At 43.9% G+C, this 23,491-nt stretch overlaps 1 protein-coding gene across 2 annotated transcripts in view; it reads right to left on the bottom strand.

Moving 5' to 3' along the window:
* Positions 1-23,491, bottom strand: part of ABCA13 (ATP binding cassette subfamily A member 13) — a 195,550-nt gene that overhangs the window by 20,504 nt on the left and 151,555 nt on the right. For both annotated transcript variants that reach the window (XM_088797636.1, XM_074341068.2), the window contains 3 exons: positions 9,564-9,714; positions 4,238-4,372; positions 2,106-2,209 (listed from right to left, as the gene is read on the bottom strand). In XM_088797636.1, the coding sequence (XP_088653762.1) occupies positions 2,106-2,209; positions 4,238-4,372; positions 9,564-9,714 (390 nt within the window). The remainder of the gene's footprint in view (positions 1-2,105; positions 2,210-4,237; positions 4,373-9,563; positions 9,715-23,491) is intronic.

Genomic DNA, 23,491 nt, shown 5'->3' with positions numbered 1-23,491 from the left:
AAAAAGACAGTGTTGACAAGGGTATGGAGAAACTACAAACTTCGTCACGTTCCTGGGAACATAACATGATAAAGCCACTTAGGAAAAAATCTCTGCAGTATATTAAAGTCTTAAACACAAACTTAAACATAAACCAGCAAACTGATCCCTAAGAATCTACCCAAGAAAATAAAAACATAAATACCTATGAAGACATGTATATGGCCATTCACAGGACATTATAACAACAGCCAACAGTGGAGACAACCCAAAGGTCCATCAGCTGGCAAATGGACAGATAAAACGTGCTCTGGCTACACAGCAGATACTGTCCCCAATGAAAACAGCTCACTGCAACAGCAGTGAGTCTCAAACAACCTCAGAAATGAAAGAAGCCAGATGCAAAGGACTACCTACTACATAACTCCATGTGTGTGAAATCCAGAAAACGAAAAGTTTAAAGACAGGGAGTTTGGGGTTTTTGGATGGAGATTAACTGGAAAGAGGCACGAGAAAAACTCTGGGGTGACGCAAATGTCCTAACCTGGATCACAGTGACAGCTGCACAGGTCTATGATTTTACTAAAAAAAACAACCCACACAGTTGTACACGTAAAGTGGGTAAATTATATACATCTACGTAAATTATATTACAAAACTATTAATGTTTTTTAAATGGCCGTATTTAACCTGGCAGTGAAAACGCAGGAATGGTGAGCCTTAGGCTATTGGTCAGTAAATGAGTGTGAGTTAGCAAAGAGCAGAGAGGAGATTGCGAGGAAAAGTCTAGGCTGGCAGGACACCACGTGTGTACACGGCACCACCACCCCACCCCTACCCGCTCTGCAGGCCGACTCTGCAGGGACCTGCAGAGGAGCCACCAGCACATATTAGAAGAGCTGGCACTAAGATTTAAGTGAGACAGGGCCGCGCCTGTGGGTTTACAGCATCCAGGACTATTTTTACCTAAACTGACCCTCTTGTAGCCATCAGCTCAGTCAGCTGAGAGCCCCTCAGGGATCTCCCCTCAGAAACGATGGGCCGCCTTCTTATTTACCATGTAGCCAGAAGGTGTGGGGTTCGCGGAGCACAGGCTGAGTGATTCACTGCCCCGGGGACACAGTCCCTGGAGGCTCCTTGTGCTGACACGACTAGCTAGGAACTCCCAGACTGGAAAGCCCTGACTGCGCTTTCCCTCGGCCACTTCTGAGTTGTGTGTGTAGTGAAGGAGGAGGTGACCCCTCTCCACAAACAGAGCCGGCTTGTTACTCAGGTGCGATAAAGCATGGGGTCCCCAGGTTTGCTGTCCTCGCCTGTGCAGGCAGCATCGTCTGTGCCTGCTCCGGTCACGCCTGTGGAAACTGGCCCGGGGCACCAATGCCACCTTGCCGACACTGTCCACTGTTCTCGCTGTGAGTACTAAGTCTTCCATCTCTGACCCAGGAGTCTCGTGTCTTCTGTCAGCACCAGCCATGCACCTGGCACGCCAAATCTGATGGCTTATGAATAAGGTAATGTCTCGGATCCGTAACAGTTTGTGACACTTAACTGACAGAGTATTTCACTTACACGCAGGGAGAAAACTCGTGTAAACTTTGAACTCTGACCTCCACTGTATCTCAGAATTTTTATTGCCCAATCACATAGCTGCCTCTCCATGAACAGGTCTTATGAAAGCTAAGATTTGTACTGTTGTGTGGCCAAGGATGTTTTGAAGTCTAATTACAAGACTAATTCTGTGAGGAGGAAAATATGAGACCAAACTCAGAAACCTGTTAAGATTCCTTGTCAGCTCACTCTCCTGCGGGGATAAGAGGCCTTAGACAGAAAGGAACTGAAACATGGCTGCAGGAAGACCCGAGCAGGGCTTCCTCCAATTAGCTCTCCGATAAGCAAAGGCGTGTCCGTGGCAGACACTGGGTTCAGCTCTGCCACGTGCTGGCCGTGTGGCTCTGGTTACGTGGCTTCACCTCTCTCTGTGTCAGTTTCCGAACTACATCATGGAGAGGAACGCTTTCATCACCGTGCCGTGTTGCCATAGGGATGAAGGACCACGTGGTAGCCCGGCGCGCAGTCCGTGCTCCCCAGCCTTGCCCTGGGCAGGGCCACGAGGGGCCGTGGCTCACCTGTGGGATGTCAGCACCACGGCACAGCCTTCCCGAACCTCCTTCCTTACAGCTTCCCACAGGAACCGCTTGGAGCAGGGGTCCATCCCTGAGCTGGGCTCATCCTGGAGGAGAGAAAACACACAGTGAGGGACATCAGAACACGTATGAGGCAGACACCTGCCGTGACAGCGCCTGGCCCAGAGGACGCCCCTGCTCCGGTCGCTGCCACACCCTGGGCTCAATGAGGCCAGGGCACCTCCACCCCAGCTGGGCTCCCCTGGGTGACCCGGTTCCTTCGCGCCACCCTGATGTTTTCAAAACACATCCTCAACCTCTATAAAATTTCAGGATGATGGCAGAAAAAGGCTTCATTTATATCACATCAAATAGAGTGAAATTTCTTGGAACCTGAAGCTTTCCCCTTCAATAAACACCAACACACTTCTTATATGAACCATTTTTGAGAGAAATGCTTTTGGACCGCATGATGCATTTCTGTGCTTTTTGAAGTCAGGGAGCTCTAAACACATTCTTCTTAACAGCTCAGAGTCACCAACTTCCCCAAAGAGAGAAGTAGAAGGGAAGCGAACGAAAAATGGCACTAAGCAGGGAACAGACACCTGGTCTTTTCTGCGAGTTAAGTGGTGGGTGTGCGTGGTCACAGGTGCGTCCCCAGGAGTGTGACGTGCACTGTCGTCAGAGGTGGTGCATTTTCCTGGCCCCACGTAGGTGTCCCTGTGACAGTCACTTGTCTTCTCTGGGGAGAACTCCCAAGGCCCTCTGGGCGTGTCTCAGACCACGTGCTCTGGACACACATCACCACAGTCATTAACGCTCACTGTGACCACATGAACGTGCAGTGTTTCATGGACGGCTTCAAGGACCCCGGTGGACGGACCCAATGTTCAGGAGCATTTTCAGACGAGGAGGAGCCATGCACACATGTGCGAGGCTGGACCCCGCTGTCACTACCCTGATTGCCAGGTCCAAGTCCTGGGCAACCAAGGGAGCCGAGGGCAGGTGTGTGAAGGGCAGCGAGGGGCTGGCAGGCACAGGGTGGCGTGCTCCAGCGGAAGCCCACCCGCTCCAGGCAGCTGTGCCGGCGGGGCTGGTGCAGGGAGATGCCGTGAAGGTGACTGACAGCCATGTCTGTGACCTCGTCAGCGCAAGCGCCTCCTCTCACAAGGAAAACGGAGTTTGCAAGCTGCAGAATTCTGCAAGTGTTGTGTTTATTCTCAGATTTCAGAATGTGGAATAGTACAAAAGCCCTTGATTTTGGATCTTGGGAAAAGCACCCTTAAAGCAGGTGAAAGGGAGAATCAGGTCAGATTCCAGAAGACAAGCCCTAAACGAAGGGGCCACCTTCCATTGTAAGCCTCCTGGGCCCCTTTTAACTCCCCCATTGCAGTGCCGTTGCCACTTGGTGAACGAAGCAGAGAACAAAAGAACTTACTTGCTCCCACTCTTTTCAGTACCCCCCCAGGCCTCTCCACAGGCACGAAGCCCTGGGATGCACTCTAGTGATCGTAAGCCAGTCTGTGGAGCTCAAACAGTGACTTTAGGTTATTGTTTGAATGATGACTTTTAGCTACTTTTGAAATGCAAGACAATTGGCTCTATTTCTTGACAGTCACCACCTACAATTACACTTCATGTTGCCAAACTGGATTCACTGCAGTCCCCGCGGGGACCACAGACACCTGTCTCCACTGAGGGCCCTCCCGAGCCCGCACACCCATCCTGCAGCCTGACACCCACCCTCAGGACTCACGGCCGACAGTGTCACTACAGCTGTGACAATCGTCTACCTGAAGGTAGAAAAGGCTCAAAGCGACATGCGGAGACCATGCGTAGGTTGGTTTTCAGATTACACGTGAATTCTGATATTTTTTAAAATACTGTTTGTAACGTTAAATTTTTATTGACTCTTCCATTTGATAAATAAAAGTTGACTATCGAAAACTAAACCTTTTCTTTCTGTAAAATCCCACTGACATTTTAGGTTGTGTTTGGGAAATGTAGCCTTAGGGCAAAAGAAAATATTGTTTCAGAGAGCCAACGCTACAGACTGAATTTCCTCCCTGGAGGAACACTGATGGGTTAGCGCATCTTGTTTGAAGGCAGAGCGTCCCCCACAGCTCGCTGCTCACCAGCAAAAGGAGGTCAGGCCCCCCCAGCAGGGCCAGGGCTGCAGACAGCTTCCGCTTGGTCCCCCCGCTGTAGGTGGCCACCGGCTTGTCCACGTGGGCTTCTAGGTGGAGGCGCCTTACCAGGTCCCCAGCAACCTGGAAGAGAGGAGCTGTCTGTGAGCACAACCCACTGGCCGAGGGCATCCCCGGAGCCCTGCGTGCCCCCCACACACAATCCCTTCAGGACATGGGGTAACTGAGCATGAACGGAAGGCCCACCGCTCCAAGCTGGGCTTTCTGTGCCAGTGAGCCATCAGAGTGCCAGCCAGGACTCTCCCGTCTGGAGCCTGGGTAGGGGACAGACAGATGTGTGTCCACACTGAGGTGAGCAGGGCAGGCCGGCCGCAGTGCAGCCTGGGCATAAAACCAGAGCGAGGGCGCTTCAGGGGAGCAGAGAGCTGTGAGGGTTCAGTGTTCTACAGGAGAGAAAGCCTCCCTTCCCCCCGAGAGGCGCCCGAGTCGGTCCACTCAGAGTTTGGTTCCTACGGCACCCGGGGTGGGGTGAGAAGACCGGCTGTCTCTTATTTATAGCTGCTGGGGATGTAGGACGGTGACTGCACGTCAGCACACAGCCCCTCAGCCCCAGGACAGCTGACGCCCAAGCACGTCGCATGTCCACAGCTTCTTTCCCTCCAACACCTGTCATCGCTTCCCACGGGCGCCCTCGCTCATTTCCTTCTCTCTCCTCAGCAGAAGCAGCTGAGCCGCACACGGGGCCTGGTGTCTGTGCAGCCCTCGCACTCGGCACTGCATTCGCGTCCTGCTGCCGTTCGCCAGCGCCTGCCTCTGTCTCTGGACGGGGATGATCGTCTGGGGCCTCGTCATGCAACAACTTTGTTTCCAGCTCAGCGTGACTTAAAATTCTAAAAACCATTTTCTCTGACTCTTGTGACCATAGAGAGACTAATGGAGAATTGTTTTTTAGATACTGTCTTGTGATCAAACCATTCAGGGTCGTATCTTACTTCAAGCTTAGAAGGACAAACTCCAAGAAAATGGGCTAATAACTGCATGTCCTAAATAACTAAATAAAACATAGCATTAAACTAGTGCATATAAATATTATAAATGAATAAAAGTTGAAATAACAACAATAACAGTGACAATGATGAAATAGAAAGAACTTCTAAAAATATTAGGATCATATTTAAGTTTCCAATGAAAACTCTCAACATAAACCTCTCTGTCGCTTTAGTTGCGTCCTCAGGGTAACAGACAGAGCGAAGAAGCTGAAGGATGGATCTGTTGTCAAGTCACGTACGTCCAGGAAGGGCGCAGGCCAAGCCCCCAAGCCGTGAAGCCAGAGCTGGGCCCTGCCGCCTGCTGGGGAACCCACCCTGTGGTCAGCAGTGTGTCCTCACTGGAAACACCACACTGCCCGCTCCCAGACGGCTTTATATGAACCATTGTCCTCATGGCTCCATTCTATCCAGTTGTTTCAATTAACATGCACTGAACAAAACTGTACTGAAATAAATTAGAAAATTGTTCAAACAAACATTCGCTTCAAAACAAGTAAAGGAACAAAAGTATTAATGGCAGTGCCGCATGACAGATGGAGACACAGCACTGGCATCGCGACAATTAGAGAGATGACAGGCTGTGGCCATTGTTTTCCTCAGAAAGGGCCTTCCGGAAGTGTGAGAGCCGTCCACGGGTGCACAGGCCCCTGGGCGATGAGGGGAGGGGGCCAGGGAGGCTTTCTGGAAGAAACGACAGACTCTCAGGAGGCTTACGCTTCCTGGAAGGGCCAGTGCAAGTAGCGGTGGGGCCAGCAAAAGTGATACACTGGCAAAACGACATCTGTCCATAAAAATTACAAACAAATGACTGAAAATAGAATGTGTGTGTATTGGAAAGAAATGTTTATTTCACTGCCATCCACCTCATTCAAAGACTGGTAATAAGTAAATGAAAGCCGATACACAGAAAAATGACCTAAAATGACCACTGAAGTGCCAGGTGCCGCCGGAAGGCCTTCAGGATAAGAAGAGAACTTGTGAATAAACCCGCCAGGTTATTATAGCTTTACTTGTGAAACCAGGGAGCATATACCATGTTTTCCCAATTTCACAACAGGTTAAATGGTGCAGCCCGCCAATCTTGGACTGGTTACCGACAGGAAAGAGCTCAGAATACACAGGAACAAATCTATTGGTTTTATCTAAGGCTGTCTGAATGTCATGTTTTCAGAAAGTAACCGAAAATGGTCAAATAACAAGTATTTTGTTGGTCTTTCCTGCACTCAGGACTCTTGTCAAAATAATGGCAAACCAATTATGGTTGGAAAAATACTGTCCAGGCCCCAAAATGGAGACTTCTCTCTGCTTTTAGATATTTTAATGGAACCTCTCTCTGCTTTTAGGTATTTTTCTCCCATAAAGTTCTAGAAATTGCACTACACTTACACTTAAGGCCAGAGTCTGGGACCACTCATCTTTCTGTGCCCAGGGCTTAATCATCTCTACACAGAACAGACCTTCGTAAATTTTGTTTGAACCAAAATAAGTGGTGCAGAGACTCATATATCCATCTGTTTGATTCTAAAGCCACAATGTTTCCACTAGCACATGTGATGGACACGTGGAAATTTTCTATGAGATTGAAGTTCAAAATCAGGTGTTAGGTAGGAAAAAGGAGCCCAAAATTTAAGACAGAAACGTCCCTCTTATGACCCTCCCTCTGTTTCCTCCTGACACCCATTCCTCCTTTCTCAAAGCTTCTAGCTCCTTCTAACAAAAGTGACAGGACGAAACACTGAGGATAAAAGTCCCGTCTGCACAGGAGACAGAAGGGGCAGGACGCAGCCAGGTTCCCGGCAGGCGCTGAGGGCTCCCCCTGCCCAGACCAGAGGAAACCGAATGCAGACGTCCCAGGCCCCACCCACAGGCATCGCAGGGTGGTGACTCTGGTAGGACAGTCGGAAACTCTTACATGTGTCTCCAGTGCTGCAGGACATGCCGCCCTGTGTGCTAAGTCATTTGGTTATAACATAATACACTTTTTTTTACCAGGTTAATGAATTCAGGCTCAAATATGGACACTGCACAACAGTACATAGTGTGGACGATGGGGGAAAACTGAAATCCTTACACCAACTGGGCAAGCTTCCATTCAAGCTGAATGAAGAGAGGCGTCTTTCTCTTATGTAAGCAAAGGGTGGGGGAAGGAGCCACAGGACCACACACAGAAATGAGCAAAGGCCAGCTGGGACCTGGAGCGCAGACGGCCCAGTCCCAGGCGGGGCCTCTCAGGGTGGGAGGAGGTGCGGCCAGCTCACGGGGCCTCCGCTAGAATCAGAGGGGACGCTGGTGGCTGCCCTGGCACAATGAAAGCAGACAGCCGCCTGGAGAAGAGAGCCGGTGTGGGCAGCAGGCACGCCAGGAAATCCCAGCTGTGTCTACACAGCCTGAGGGCTGGAGGTGAGGTGCACAGCTGGGGCCTGACACCAGCCCTGAGGAAGGGGCAGAGGAGCTCCCGGCAGACGAGCCCCGCCATAACCCCCCGCCATCCCCTTTCTTTGGCCACCAAAGGGACATGGAAAATAAGACTGAGCCATCTGATCAGCTGTGGCCTGAACATACCAAGCATCACTCAGAACATGGACCTGGAGAGCTTTGTGCAATTTCCAAACAAGACCCAGCACATCTCAGGCCTGTGACCTGGGAGGTCCCCTGTCCCACCTGGGCCTCAGCTCCCCATTCGTCAGGCAGGTAATAAGCATCTGATCTCCCTCAGGTGTTTGCTGTGAAACTCAGAATGGTGCCTGGCCCAGAATGACAACTGAAACGCTGGCTAGAACTGTCGTCTTCTGGAATTTTGTAATAATCCTCTGATCACCAATGCTAAGCACATTAGGATGATACACCTATTTCAAATATTCCATATTTCAATATTTCTAAGATTTACAGGAGAGGGTTTGCCAGGAGGGAGTCAACGTCTCTGGAAACACGTGCTGAAATGTTAGAGGCCTCTGAGCAATCCTGTCTGTCAAATCAGTTGCAGTTTCAAGAAAGAAATGAAGCCAGTTCCTAATTGGCAACCATTAAAATTACTTTTCTCAGTGAAGGATGTGGAAAAGCGAGCCTGTAAGACAGCTGTGTATCAGCGGCCATCGCAGTGGCTGGCAGGGAGCGCCAAGCCTCACTGTATTAACAAGAACTGTTTCAAAGGGTGCATTGTCCCGGGATGAGAAAGGGGCCAGCTCACGGTGCCTGCCAAGCATCCACCTCTTTAATCAGAAACTAACCGAGGGAGCTGACAAAGATAAACACCTGTTAAAGGCTGAGCCCCGATCAGCTGGATTTCAATAGCTGCTTCACTGCAGTGAGCGGGGCTCCCGGGAGCCCACGGCTGTCTTTTCATTAAGATGGAAGGTGGTGGAGGGAGCAGGACCCCTCTGGGGATGTGGGGAGAGTCTGCCCTCGTCTCACTCAGAGCTGCGGAGCATAAATGAGAAAGGGGGCCGGGCGCATCCCACAGCAGCACAGAGAATGCGTTTCCGTGGAGTGGTGAAGGCGATGGCTGTCGGCTTTGTCTCCTCTAAAACCTGGGACGCTCCATCCCCTGCAGAATCTCACTGAAAAGGTATCACTGAGCCTCTTATGTCTGCCCCTCGTTCAGAATCCCAACTTGCAAAGTAGAGAGCGCCCCAGGCTCTCAGCGGTGAGGTGCAGAAAAGGTAAAACTATGCCTTAAGCACCTGCCATTCTGGTGTCTGCCCATGTGGAACGTCCCGTGAGCTGTCAGTCAAAGCTGTCAACTCTGCTTGGCTGACCACCGCTCAGCGCAGGAGAATGGCAGCTGCGTCTTGCCCTCTCACTGCTGCACCCCGCCCCAGACAGGGATGAGGGGGAGTCTGCAGCTTCCGGCCTCCTGTGCCCCCCAGGAAGAGCCCGGCAGGCAGTTGTCAGGAAGAAGGCTGTCCTTTCCAATCCATCTCCAAAGCCCTCACCTAGTCAGACCCTCCTCTGCCCGCCCCGGGGATACAAAGTCTATGACGTCTGTCCCTAAATACAAAGTATCAGGCCAGCGATGTGAAAGGCACTGGGAGGAAACAAACAAAGGGGAAACCATGCCACACCCATCTCCTACTACATGACTTCCTCACACAGACTGTTTAAAACACATCCTGTAAATACAACAGAAACACATTTCAGCATAATCATCATAGTGAGAACCTCGTCCAGGTGCATTTATCAGACAGTGTGGTTCCTTCATGTGGGTAAGACAGCCTGTTGGGATTCCTGGGGGTGGGGGCCTTTTTCTGGAGAAGCTGCGGCCTCACCTGAGGGATGCGTGGCTTTGGGATCCCGCGCAGGCTGCAGTAATAACGCAGGTGCTCCCACCCAGTCAGGAATTGGTCCAGCGCGTCCTGCTGTGGACAGTAGCCGACACGGAGCCCTACCAGGCCAGCGGAAGACAGAGCCACGTCCTCTCTGCAAAGAGAAGCGACAGCACAGTCTGCAAAATTCAGCTTCTCAGACAACATCGCCCATCTCTTCAACCTGGCTCATCACTAACAGGTTTGCTGCAGCTTGTCTAACGCAATTAACTAACAGCGTACATGGGTTCAATGAACATGGAGCCACCCAAGTGTCTGATGAAACAGGCTTGACTCTGAGGCCATGTCACCTTATGTGTTAAAGGAAAACATGAGCACAGAGCTTTGTAGCTGGCACACGGCTCACGCAATGAACGGCTCTCACAGCTGCCAGGCATGCGCCCACCTAAACAATTTACATGGGCACCTAGTGAATCCATGACTGAACCATCACACAGTATCAGATTTAAAAATAAGATTTTTGTTATAACAATTATGTGTAGTCTGTCATTGAACATATGGAAAATAGAGAGATAAAAAGGAAATTTTCTGGTCTCGGCCCTCAGTGATTTCTGCCATTAATTTCTGGATTACACTACGAGAGGGTGGAGTGTGGGTTTACAAAATGGCATCTACTTAAAGAGAATAGAAACCTCTTGTTCCTAATTGTAACATGAATACATACTCAGAAAACTGTAAAATATCAAATGTGACCACATTTAACATTGGATTGTCTTCTCATTGATGTGTTTCTATGCGTTTTTACCTGGATAAAACTGTGTGGGTTGTAAAGACTCTTGAGAACACTTCAGAAAGGAAAATTCCTATTTCCTAAATGGAAAATAACGTAAAGAAAGAGACAGCTGTACTATCTATATTCAACAAGAAAACGGATTTCAACACAACAACCTACCATTCTCCTTAAAAAGATTAGCTAACAGTATAGCAATCCTAAGGAAGAAAATGAAATTAGAACAGAAATTAATGAAAAAGAAAATAGGAAAAAACAATAGAGGAGGTCAACAAAACTAAAAGTTGGTTCACTGAAAACATCTGCAGTCCTCTGGCAAGACTTGCCAAGAAGAAGGAGAGACGATTCAAATGACTAATACCAAGGATAAGAGAGGGAGCCTCACTTCCAACCTTACAGAAACAAAAAGGTTTGAAAGGAGCACAACAAGTCACTGTAAGCCAAACATATGAGACCCCCACTTCACTCCAAATGTAAAAATCAACTCAAAATGGATCAATGACCTAAATGTAAGAGCCAAATCTATAAAACTCCCAGGAGAAAGCACATGCAAAAACATTCCTGACCTTGGATTAAGCAACAGCTTCTAGATAGGACACGAAAAGCATGAGCAACAAAAGAAAAGATAGGACACACGGACACACACACACACACACACACACACACTCACACTAATAAATGAATTCCGTAAAGTTGAAAGACACAAAATCAATATAAAAAATCAGTCACATTTCTATATACTAACAAAGAAGTATCAGAAATAGAAATTAAGAAAACAATCCCATTTATGATTACATCAAAAAGAATAAAATAGTTAGGAATAAATTTAACCAAGGAGGTGAAAGACCTGTACACTGAAAATTATAAAACATCAAAGAAAGAAATTGAAGAAGACACAAATAAATGAAAAGATATTCCATGTTCATGGATTGGAACAATTAATATGGTTAAAATGTCCACACTACCCAAAGCAATCTACAGATTCAACATAGTCCCAATATCATTTTTTTACAGAAATAGGAAAAAATATTCTACAATTTGTATGGAACCACAAAAGACCCTGAATAGCCAAAGCATTCTTGAGAAAAAAGAACAGAGCTGGAGGCATCATACTTCTGGATTTTAGACTATATTTAGAAAGCTATAGTCATCAAACCAGTGTGGTTTTCAACAGCAAGGTGTTATAACCCCGATGGAAATGCTAAGTGGGCATGGCCTTGGGAAAATCTGTGTGGTGATGATGATGACCGCCTGGAATGAGGCAGCGGTTTAATACCTAAACCGAATTCCTTCTCACTGACCTGGAAGAAGACGAGCCCATCGTTATGAATATTCTTGCCTATCTCTGAGTCATGAAACCAGTATGTTCTAAGTCAAAACCACTGTCAATCACACTGGTGTGTTGTAGAAAACGTGCACCTCGATTTCACAGTTTCCACACGCGCTGAGATAACACGCCGCCTAACCAAGACGTCATAACACTGCGTGCTTCATGCTTCAGCACTGCTCGGGAAGGCATTTCCATTTTATGTCAGGGTCTGACACAAAATGAACTTCAAGGGACTTTTATCACGATGCACACAGAGGAGCTTTTTCTTTCCTCCCTATTTGATGATATAACAGATAAGAAATTCTGAAAATTAAATAAAATGTCTGCAGCACTCTGAGAGGTCTTTGCAAAACCAATATGTTAATGTTTGAAAAGGTTTTACCAAGGTTCTACTTTTCACTTCAGGCATTTAATTTCCTTTGTGTTATCAGCAGTCTGTAAGCTGCCAAAGGCATTCAAAAGAGCCAAGAAAGAACTGCTCAGTGGCCATGGTTTGATTTGCCTTCCAGTTGGCATTTTAAACCCATCTGCCCTAAACTGCTTGGCGCTCTGCAGCCCGTCCCCACGTCACTGCAGGTTCACCCGCGAACACCCCACCTTCTCCCATCCGGTTAGTGCAGGGCAGCTGTCACAACTGCTTCCTGCAAACCAGACGCTGTGCGCTTGTCTCATGGGTCCCTGGACGTGAGCCACATGTCAGGAGGGGGCCCCGTACCCCTGAGGAAACCAGTAACTGGATTTCAGGGAGCCGCCCCTCCTTGATGGCCCACTGTGGTTTCAGAGAGAATATGCTGCTGCCATGGGCTTTGTTTCTTAAATATGGATCCAAAAGATGTTTATGCTTCCTGCTTTGAAGGCGAGGATAAGTCCCTTCTCCAGGTTTAAGCCTGTACGTGCGCGCGCGCGCACACACACACGCACGGATTCCATCATCTAATAAAGGGGAGTTCTCTCAGGCACCTCAGACTGGTATTTAAACACAAGTGCACATGCAACATAAGAGAACAGTCAGCCTTTAGGGGGCACTCCTTAAGCTTTGATTTTTATTCATTTTGACTTCCTTCTTTGCACCAGGAGAAGCCACCAATCTGATGAAGTAATGTCCTTTCAAAATAGTAAACTATACCCAATCACATTTTTATACTGCCAAGATTTTGCCTTTGTGACCACTATGAAAACGCTGTGAACTCCTGGCATCAAACGGCTCATTAAATTATGGATTTCCTCTGTGCACAGCGGCTGCCCATCGTCTAGTCTAGTAATTTATTTGAGGAAGAGATTAACTTCATACACCACACACCTGTTTTAAAGGACTCACAGTCGCTTCTGCTCACCATCTACTTTGCTGTCACTCGGACATTCCATTGGAGGTTGCTTTCCCTTGGTGTGTCACCATTTAGGACACACAGGCCCACTTTTGGAAACTGTCCAGAAACCATCAGCACAGTCCCAGTTTCTCAGGACCCCTCACCAAACACAATTCTCCTTCAGATCAGCACTAGAGACAGAGCCAAGTCTAAGGATAAAATAGCTTCTCTTGCCGTTAATATAAGTGGATAAACTCAACTATTCAAGCAGAGGCCTCGGGCCGGGAAGAAGCTAAGTCAGTGCGGTCTGAAGGGAGCACAGCTAAATAAGGGAAAGTGGGCGCAGGGGGAAATCGTTCTGCCTTTCTAGTCTGTGAATATTTTTATCATGCGCATGTATCGCCTCTTCAAAAGTATTTAAAATGAGAATGCCAAATGCCACAGCAACAGCATAAAAATATTTATCTGATTAAAAAGAATTTTAAAAATAAACTGATTTTTGAGACCAAAGTAGTTTCCATGCAAAGCCCAGAGGCTTTAAAATATACTTCTTGATGTACCAGCTCCAAGATAAAAGGCACCATTATTCCCCGTGGAAATCACAGTATGTCCGTGTCATTGCACGTGATAATACCAAATGTTTACTTTTCATCCTAAATAACTTTGATGATCACCTACCATGTCCAGGGTAGGGAATTACACCAAAATCCAATCTTCATTCCCATCAATCTCAGGTGCATATTTACCTTTGCCAGTTATACCCAGGAAGAGAAAAGAAAGAGAAAATGGATCACAGTGTGCTGGTCCCTTTAAAAGAGAAGTGTGTGTTTCAGGGAAAATAACATGGGATATAACACCAAAAACAAAGAAAAACAAGGCAGCATTTCCCCACACTGGTTCCTTGTCCACATCCCCAGTTGCTGAAGAGCCCTTCAGTGTTCGAAATCCAGACTCGAGCTTCTCACTCTCAAAAATCATATGTGACTCTACTTTTTTCAATGTCCTCGTTCAAAATTTATGACACTAGGCTCCCAAAAATATTCTGTCATTTCCTTTCTCTTTAACTCCTCAATCTCTGAGGAAAAAATAAACAAAAAAGAAGAGTCTCCACTCACATTAATTCACACTATTCCTTACCATCAAAGTTATTAAGCAAAACCAGAGCTCTAACCTCCTGCTCAAAATTACATCTCTCATGTTTCCCTAAAATGCCCACAGAATTTAAAAAAAAAAAAAAAAAAAAGTCATCACACAGAACAATAATGCAATGATCTTAGAGGGCATCTCAATAGATATTATAAGGACCTGGGTTTTTAAAAACGTATCAAAAAACTTCTGTTTGGATCACAGTAAGAATTCAATTCATAAAAGAGAATATGTTTTTTTAAAAAAGTAAATAAACCTCATATCCACCCCTCACACAGGTAGTCAACCACCTGAATCCTGGCTGAGAAGCAGGACGTACCCCAGCCAGGTCGGGAGACAGGACCTTGGCATCTGGGTGCCACTGAGACAGACTGCTTTTGCGTTCTGCACTGGTTCCGAGAACTGGAGGAAAGGCAGTGAAGGTGAGAAACAAGGATACCTCAACACAAAGAACATGCACGAAGTAAAAGCCTACTAGACACCAAGACAGAAGGGAGAGCGTGGCGTCTCCACTGGGCCCCGGGCTGTACTCCTGCAGTCAGTAGGCAGCCAGCGCCGTATGGGGGCAGAGGACATGACTCACCACTGTTGCCGATAAAATTCACTTTGATAAAGAGCTCACCTTTTCTAGGACAAGTAAAACAACACCCTAAAAATAATGTGAATCGTGCAAAAGGAACAATATCCAGAAAATTTAGTGAGAGTATGTGTCTGAAAAATTCAGGGAATGTGCTGGCATGCCCCATGAAATGCAAGATGAAGCAGCCTCAGTAAGAAACTCAGTGTCCATGGAGAGAAATACTGAGATAAAACAGAAACAAAATGAAATAGGAAGTCTCCTAGGATGAGAAATAATAGGCTGAAGTAAGAAAGGACTGTCAGGAAACCAAAATTACTTTATTGAATTTAGTTTTTAAAAATAAAGAAACGCATAAATAGAAATACTATGAAGCCTTGATGTTTCCTGACAAAGAATTAATGGGTTTTGTTTTCTTGTTTGTTTTGGTTAAATTCAGAGGGAAGAAAATAAAACATAAATATCTGAACAAAAAGCAAATTAAGACCGACTGCCAGAAGACAATGGAGCCTTGTCTAGAAGGTTTCAAGAAAAATGTGTGACCTAAGAATAATTTGTACACCCAAGGTGTTTGGAACAAGTGAAGGCAACTGAAAGTAACACTCTGATGTTCAAGGAATCAGAACATACATTCCCCACCCCAGTCACCCTTCATTTAAGGAAAACAACTAAATATAAGATGAATTTTACCAAAATTAGAGTTAGGCATTACTAAAATGAATGAAAAAGTTGGTGGTCAGTACTGAAACAGATTAAAATAGACATGTATCTAAACAAATGATACACGGACGCACATGCCTGTCTTTCTTTAAAGAGAGAGAAAAAATAATGCAAAAATAAAACAACCCGAACCTAAAATCCCAGAACACATTATCAAGATTGAAGACGAAAAATGCAGATCCGGTGATCCTCAAACTTATGCGTCTGAAATTCAAAAAATGTGTCCCTACTGATTCTGGCAATTCAAGTTTCTGAAAGGTTCAAAGGAATACAACATGATCAAATGGGATTACAGTGGCAATGCAAAGGGGATTTGTAGTTAATAAATCTAGACATCCAATTAAAGATGGAGATTAAATATATATTTTATCTTTACTGCCTCCCAAAAGTACATTAAAATAATATCACACACCACAGTGAAACCCAACTAATATAGAGTTTATATAAGTCCTGGCCATATAGAGTTTTCATTAAGGTTTTTAATGCTCAAATATAAAATATGAGAGAATATCAAAGGAGCAATAGTTATTCAAAGGAAGTTTGCAACATGAACAACATAAGCAAAAACAGAAACAAAATAGAAAATAAGAAGTTAGAGATAGCAGAGACAATGCCGAGAGAATATTTTTAAAGAAAAATATATCAATATTTTTAGAGATAAGAGATATTACATTTATGAAAAACAAGATGCCATCTTTTATAAAACAAATAAGTAGAGAGTGAAAAGAGCTCTTCAAAATATTTAAAAAAAAACATACAATCATGTTTAATGATTAAAATAGAATCCTTGATAAGTAGTTGGAAGGTAAAGTTGAAGAAAAACTCCCAGAAAGTAGAACCAAAAGATTAAGATATTGAAAAAAGAAGAAAACATTTGACACTCTAGGAGACACCATGATTGAATAATGGAAGCTCAAGAAAGACATAATAGAAAAAACACAGGGAGAAAATTATGAAAGAAAAATAAAATCAAGAAAACTTCTTAGCACCAAAGGAAATAAGCTTACAGATTAAAACAATCCATACAACGCCAAGCATAAAAATAAACTTTTAAAAAGAAGGCCCATGCCAAAGCACATCATCATGAAATTTCAAAACACAGAAACAAAGAGAAGATCCTAAAATCTTCTAAGGAAAAAAAAAAGAGAGAGAGCATTCTAAAAATCAAGTTATAATGCACTGAATTTCTCAAAATCAACCCTAAATCCTAGAAGATCTTTGGAGAGACAGTAGAGAAATGCATTCAAAATTCTGAGAAAACATGATTTCCAACCTAGAATTCTCAACCCAGCAAATCTATCAAAAACATGTAAAAATAAATAAATAAAGGAACTTTCTAGAAGATGCTCTCAGAAACAAAACAAAATAAACAACTGTAAACCAAGAAAGGGAAGATATGGAAATGGGAAACAGAGGATCTAGTAGAAGAGGGCACCAAGGGAAGCCCAGAGTGGTGGTGGGAAGTGACGCCAGAAGAGAGCTGACAGCGCATGTGAAGAAGGGTCAAACACAGGCTGCAGCAAAAGGCTCCAGAAACGCGTGGAGACTGATTGATATGCTTGAATGGATTGTAAAAGGACATATAATTAATTCATAGAAAATAAATCAAATTAACAAAGACAAGTAATAACAAAAAAAAATGGTGCAGGAAGGAATGTCGTGGTATTTCAGGGCTCACTGGTGAACAGTATTTATATAATCGCAACAGTGTAAACGGCTGTGTGTGTTCTTCTAAAAAGTATATGAAAAGTGAGACAGTTCAAAAGACGAAAAAAGACAACTGATATTCATGATTTAGAAGTATCAGAAAAAAAATCAGCATTCATTCCAGACAAAAAATTCAGAAAAAGAAAGTAGTGAGTAAAAGATAAATAAATATCATCTCTCCAGGTTTAAGAAAAATTGTAGAAAATCAAGTAAATTCCACCAATTGAAATAATAAAGAAAACGATATGAGTATTAGAAATTAGGAAGTAATAGTCTTGCCTACCAAGAAAACTGGAGATATTTAACTAAGAAAATACTAGGTCAAATAAAAGAAATCAGCAGAATGGAGGGTCACAACTTTAAAAAAAAAAAAAACAGCACTAAGTAGCTTCCTTTATAAACATTAACTAGTTAAACACAGAAGAGAAGGAAATGCTGTTTGCAGCACCATGGAGTTACAGGAAATGCATGGATATAGTCACATTTAATCAAGACTCTCACAGGAACCCGCAAAGAGAAAGGAAGACCGCAGCACTGAATGAGGAGGCTCAACATTATAAATCTTTCGATGCTTTTACAACTGTTTATGTCTACAAATGCTTCACAGTTGGAAAAGTCACTGGTGAGGGAGGGCTGATGAGCTCAGACAATGGACGAACCCTGATTTCAACACGCCAAGCTCACATGTGAACTCTCCTACAGCTCGACGCAAGCTGTGAGTCAGAGATTGCATTTGACATTCAAAAATCTTTGGACAAAGGAAAAGAAGTGTCTCAGGCGGGTGCTCTTCCCATCCCCTGCCCCCAGCAGCCTCTCCTGTTTATTAAAGAAGATATGGTTCTACGCTCGACTATCCTTAGGAAAAAACACACTCTGAATTTATAGAAACCTCAACTGGACTTTTGTATTCAAATGTCTGGGAAGGGAAGCAATTGCCTATCATATTCCCCTTCAGTGCACATCATCCCTTAATTAACAAAATGCTTGGGGACAAGCCTCTGCCAGGGGACTCCCAGAGCCTTCCTGATACCACTCTGCAGTGACACAAACAGATGACTGGAGACGATGTAATTATCCTGGCGCAACGGTATATGGGCGCAGAAACACACGTGTGGGCACAGGGTGAGGCCCAGCAAGAAGTGACACATCACAGCACACCACGCACGAGAGCTCAGCGGCCCTCTACGTCCTGAAAGCACTTTCTACCTGACACGATCACCTTCGCGGCCCCACCTATGCATTGAACCTGTCGGTGTTGGGTCAGAAAAGATGTCCTGAAAGCCACCGGCCACACCTAAGATACCGACGTGTGAGCAGCACGAGGTAAATGTGGACAGGTGCGTGTGCACAGACCCGGCATCCTGGTCTCCAATTAAGAGCATCTTGGCACATCCTGCACTCGGTGCTTCCTTCCTGTGGGAGCGCCATGCAGAAGACACTGACGTCTCCTAGACACACAACGAACGCGCAGTGACCGCCCGTGCGTGTCCTCTGAGGTCCATGCTGACGGCTGAGTTTGGGGCTCTGCGGTCTGCGCCCTCTGCCATGTCCTCGCCAGACCTGGAAACAGGCACCGCTTTCCTTTACAGGTAAGACAGTTAGAGCTTGGAGGTACTTGGTTCCAGGAAAGGAAAATGCAAATAACAATGTACGCATGTGGAGAGAAGTGTCGAGCGCACGCTGGCACAGAAACCCGGGGGTTACGAGGCAGGTTGTGTCTGCCTGCGGTCCTGAAAACCACTTCTGACGTGGGACCCAAAACACGGGCGAAACGAGTGAGAAACTGTACTGTTATTGCAACCGTGCAGGTACGTATGCACGCATACGACTATGTGCAGGTAGATACGTAGACAGATTCTCTCTTTTCAAAACTGGGGACTCCAAGAATAAAAATCACTTTCATGTCAGATTAGAGAGGATTTCCCCTCATTGGTTTCCTCACTCTGTATTAATGTTGTTAAACTGCCATTGAATGTAAAATGGGAGAGAAACAAATTTTCAAGTAATTCCTAGTTGGCGAGGTTATGATTGAAACTATTCTAATTTGTGATTCACGTTAGTCTAAAGGATGATAAGGCTTTTATAAGCAATAAATGAGTGCTAAGCTTTTTTACTGGTATTGTAGTGCTTTAACTGAAGCAGAGTAATCTATATATAAATTCCCACGTGCTATACCCATAACACATAGCGATTTGATGGGGTTGTAGCACTTAACAGTTACTGCTCACATGAATTCTACAACACTGGGCATTTCAGAGGGGAAGAAACGCAGGGAGAAGGTCTGTCCCGACTGTACACCGTGAAATGGCGCAGGCACCAAAAACGCTGGTCTCAGCTGGGAAGAGAAAGCCAGTGTCTAAACCAAGTGTTTCTACTATTTATTATTTAATTCCCTGACAACCTGCATTTCCTGCAAAATACATGCTCACTCTGGTATCTGTCAGCTGCCTTTCAAAAACAACGTGATGTCTTGCTCCGCCCTTTTTTCACATTTTAGGCAATAAGTCTATAGATTATTGTTTCTTTGTGTGTGTTTTTCTTACTCTCAAATAATTCAGGGAAGGGCCAGAGCATGAGATTTGGAGCTGAAAATTAGACCCAAAGCCTGTGCCCCTTTCTAGAAGCCTATCTCTGGTATGCCACTTAACCCTCTGAATCTCACATTGCTTATTAGTTAAATGAGGAGAATATCCTATTCCCAAGGTTGTTACAATAATAGAAGCGATCAAGAATGCTAAGCCCATAACGTAATGCTTAGTGAATGGCAGAGTCGCCAAAACTGGGGCTATTGTTATTAGCATTTATTTTGTCTGGGGGTTGCAAACGCTTTCAGGACCCAAACAGTTGACCTGAACACGCGATGGTATCAGCAGTGAGGCAGCATGGAACGTGGGACTGTACCATGGGAGCAGTGCGCGTCCTGACGCAGGGCTGTCCACTCCAGAACGGAGACCCTGTGCTGGCCAAGCAGACGCCATACGGCTCAGGGCCCGCAGTCTCCCGCCCATGACCTCTGTCATCATATCAGGAGCACGTGACGCTTCACACCAGTTGTAATGGTCAGTTTTGAAATGAATTCTTTAGATATGTTCTCAAGTTTGGGGCTGTGAATTCATAAAATTTAAAAATTATACGAGAGCACTGTTCTCTTCTTGAGACATGATGTCTCACAGCAAGACGTCATGTTGTTTCTGAAAGGCAGCGGACAGACACCTCACAGGAAAGGGATTTAATGTAAGAAATGTCTGAATCAACGTGTTTCAGTTTGCTAGAACGTGATCAGCTTCATGGGCAGTAGGTGCCGTGCTCCCCGGAAAATAAGCCCTCACCAGACAGTCGGCTCTAATGCGTCTTCTGGAGCAAAAATTAATGTAAGACCCGGTCTTATACTATGTTATATAAGACTGGGTTTATATTATATTATATTATATTATATTATATTATATTATATTATATTAATTATATTATATTATATTATATTATATTATATTATATTATATTATATTTTATATTATATTAATTATATTATATTATATTAATTATATTATATTTATTATATTATATTATATTATATTATATTATATTATATTATATTATATTATATTTATTATATTTATTATATTATATTATATTATATTATATTATATTATATTATATTATATTATATTATATATTATATTATATTATATTATAGAGACCAGGTTTTATATTATAGTAAAATAAGACCGGGTCTTATATTAATGTTTGCTCCAAAAGATTCATTAGAGCTGATGGTTCAGCTTGGTCTTATTTTCGGGGAAACATGGTATATCTCAGCCCTCTAAGTGGTTAAAAACTCCATTGTGTTCCAATTACCCATTGAATTCCTTGAATTCCAACGTACAATTAACATTACAAATAATTAAGGTTAAAAATATAATTAATGCAAGTGTGATTTTGTTATAATTAAACTAATTATACAGATACATAGCATAATAAGGGACTTGCAGACCATTATGGAGATGTAAATTCGTTCTTGCTTTCAAGAGCAGCTATTTGAATTTCATTTTCCAATTATTTTAGAAATGATGGAATGAGATTATAAGGGAGAGAGTCAGCCTTCCAGGGATGAGAAAATAAACCACATATTTTTGTTTCCTTTTGAATTCTGATTATTTTGTCCATATGTACTTATAAACAAAGAAGTCACCAAAAAAAAAGGCACCACCCAAACAAAAACACCTTCTCACTTCTACTTCAGGGAAAATCAACAACAGTACTTGGCAGAGCCTCAATTACACCCAGCGTGAGTCCCCTCCAGAATGTTAAGTAGAACCTACAACTCTGCTCACAACACCTCAAACACTTCCTTGACTGATAAATTCTCTCCATTTTCTCTTCTTGAACGTAATTAGCTCCCAATGTTGACTTTTTATCAGTTGACACAGACTGACCAAAGTATAATTGTATTCTCTGCCCGTACACTGCAAGCTGTAAGTTAAGAGCCAATGCGGATGGCAAAGTGATTAAGCAGGTAGCACTTGCAGTGAGGTGGCTAAGTTTTCAGGTCTCTAACATCCCTCATTTAAGTGGAAAGGGAATAGTCCGTAAGTGATGTGTGCCTGCTACGGGGCACAGTGGCTTCCATAGGAGACCTCATCGCGTCTTCATTCAAACACTTGAGTTGTCATTATCCTAGAACACAGATGAGAAACGTGGACTGGCGGGAAAGGAGGAAAGACAGGAAAAGGGAGAGCTGAAGGAGCAAACGGGATAACCAGGCACAAGCAAGCTTTCGGATACATTGTACATCTGTCAGAACGAAGCCAGAACCATAGAACCCAAAGCAGACAAACCCGAATTTTTCACCTCTGAGGAGAGGGTGACTGGGAAGCAATTAATTATCTTGAAAACTGGATAAATGAAAAGGAAAAAAACAAACATTCATCTGTCATTTTTTATATGAACTGTACCTCTGGGTAATCAAATAAAATATAGTGAAAGCAACTCCTTATAAAAGTATTCAAGCTGGGAAATGAAAACAAAGGGATAAGAGTTAGGATATCACCCTTAGCGATCTCCACTGAATGAAAGAATGCATTAATCGAGACTGCTGACACTAAAAGAGTGAAGACCAGGTTAAGACATGCCTCTTGAGAGCAAACAATGCAGCCCCTGCTTAGTCAGCAGGGGCCTGACTGAGCCTCTGCTCCGGCCACACGTCCAACTTCATCATCTGTAACAATCAGCAAAGTCTACAGGCAGCTCCGTCTCCAAGTCCAAGGGCCTGGGATCAAGAGCTAGACGGTAAAGAAAAGGAAAGGGAGCGGAAACCCATAGATTGCGACACTTCGAAGTCATACCAAGTTACTACAAATGAGCAAGATCAAACTGTGTGTCTTGGCACACCCTTGGGTTACAAGCTGGTCAGACCCACTGAGTGGGACGGGCTGTGTTGGGAAGCGTGACCCTGGGTCAGCTGTCAGGGTTTTATTTCCTGGCCTGAGTCTTGGTTACAAGAAAGTTGGCCTTACAACAATGCACAACGCTACATGTTTTCACAATCAGGACAGGGTTACCCGTGAAGGGGAGAAGCGCCAGGAAAGGGGTCTAGGTCTTGTGCTGTATCTTAAGTTGGATACAGATTATACACATGTGTTCACTTTGCGAAAACGCATGGAGATATTCTTTTCTACATGTAGCTTACACTTCAACAGAAACTTTTACAAGGGAATTTTCTAATATATCAAACCAAGGAACACAAGATTTTGAATATCTAGAAATACTCTTCATAGGAAATTTTCAAAAGACTAAATCAAACTTAGATATGTCATTTAGAGAATGATGATAGCAATAATATCACTCATTAAATTTTTAGGATCAAGATAAAGCTGTAACCAGAAGCATATTTATAAACTTAATGATTCAATTATTTATTTAAAGAAAAAATATTTTAAAAATCATTCAAATCAAGAAATTAAAAAATAAAACAACAAAACTATTAGGCTGGAGCAAAAGTAATTGCGGTTTTTGCAATTTTTAACCTTTTAAATCACAATTACTTTTGCATCAACCTAACAGATTGAGAAAAGTATGTTGGAAAGGTTAATAAGAATGACAAGATTTAATAAATTTGGAAACTGAGTTGAGTTGCTAAAGAAATTCAACCTTTCATTATTTTTGAAGTAAAATAGTCAAAGTCTGAAAAGCACAAAGATAATTTTATGGGGAAAAAATCACAAGCACACAGGTATAAGGCTAGAATGAAAATGCAAATCTTATGATGATAATTATACCTCTATGACAAAGTAGTTAAAATTTTTCAGCTGAGTTTTGTAAGAAAATATAAATTGTCAAAAGATAACAAAAATAAAA

The sequence above is a fragment of the Rhinolophus sinicus genome, chromosome 4, assembly GCF_057876585.1.
Source record: "Rhinolophus sinicus isolate RSI-liver-muscle chromosome 4, RSI-T2T, whole genome shotgun sequence".
NCBI lineage: Eukaryota > Metazoa > Chordata > Mammalia > Chiroptera > Rhinolophidae > Rhinolophus > Rhinolophus sinicus.
The sequence above is the reverse complement of the archived record's forward strand: the minus strand, read 5'-3'. Positions and strand labels throughout refer to the sequence as shown.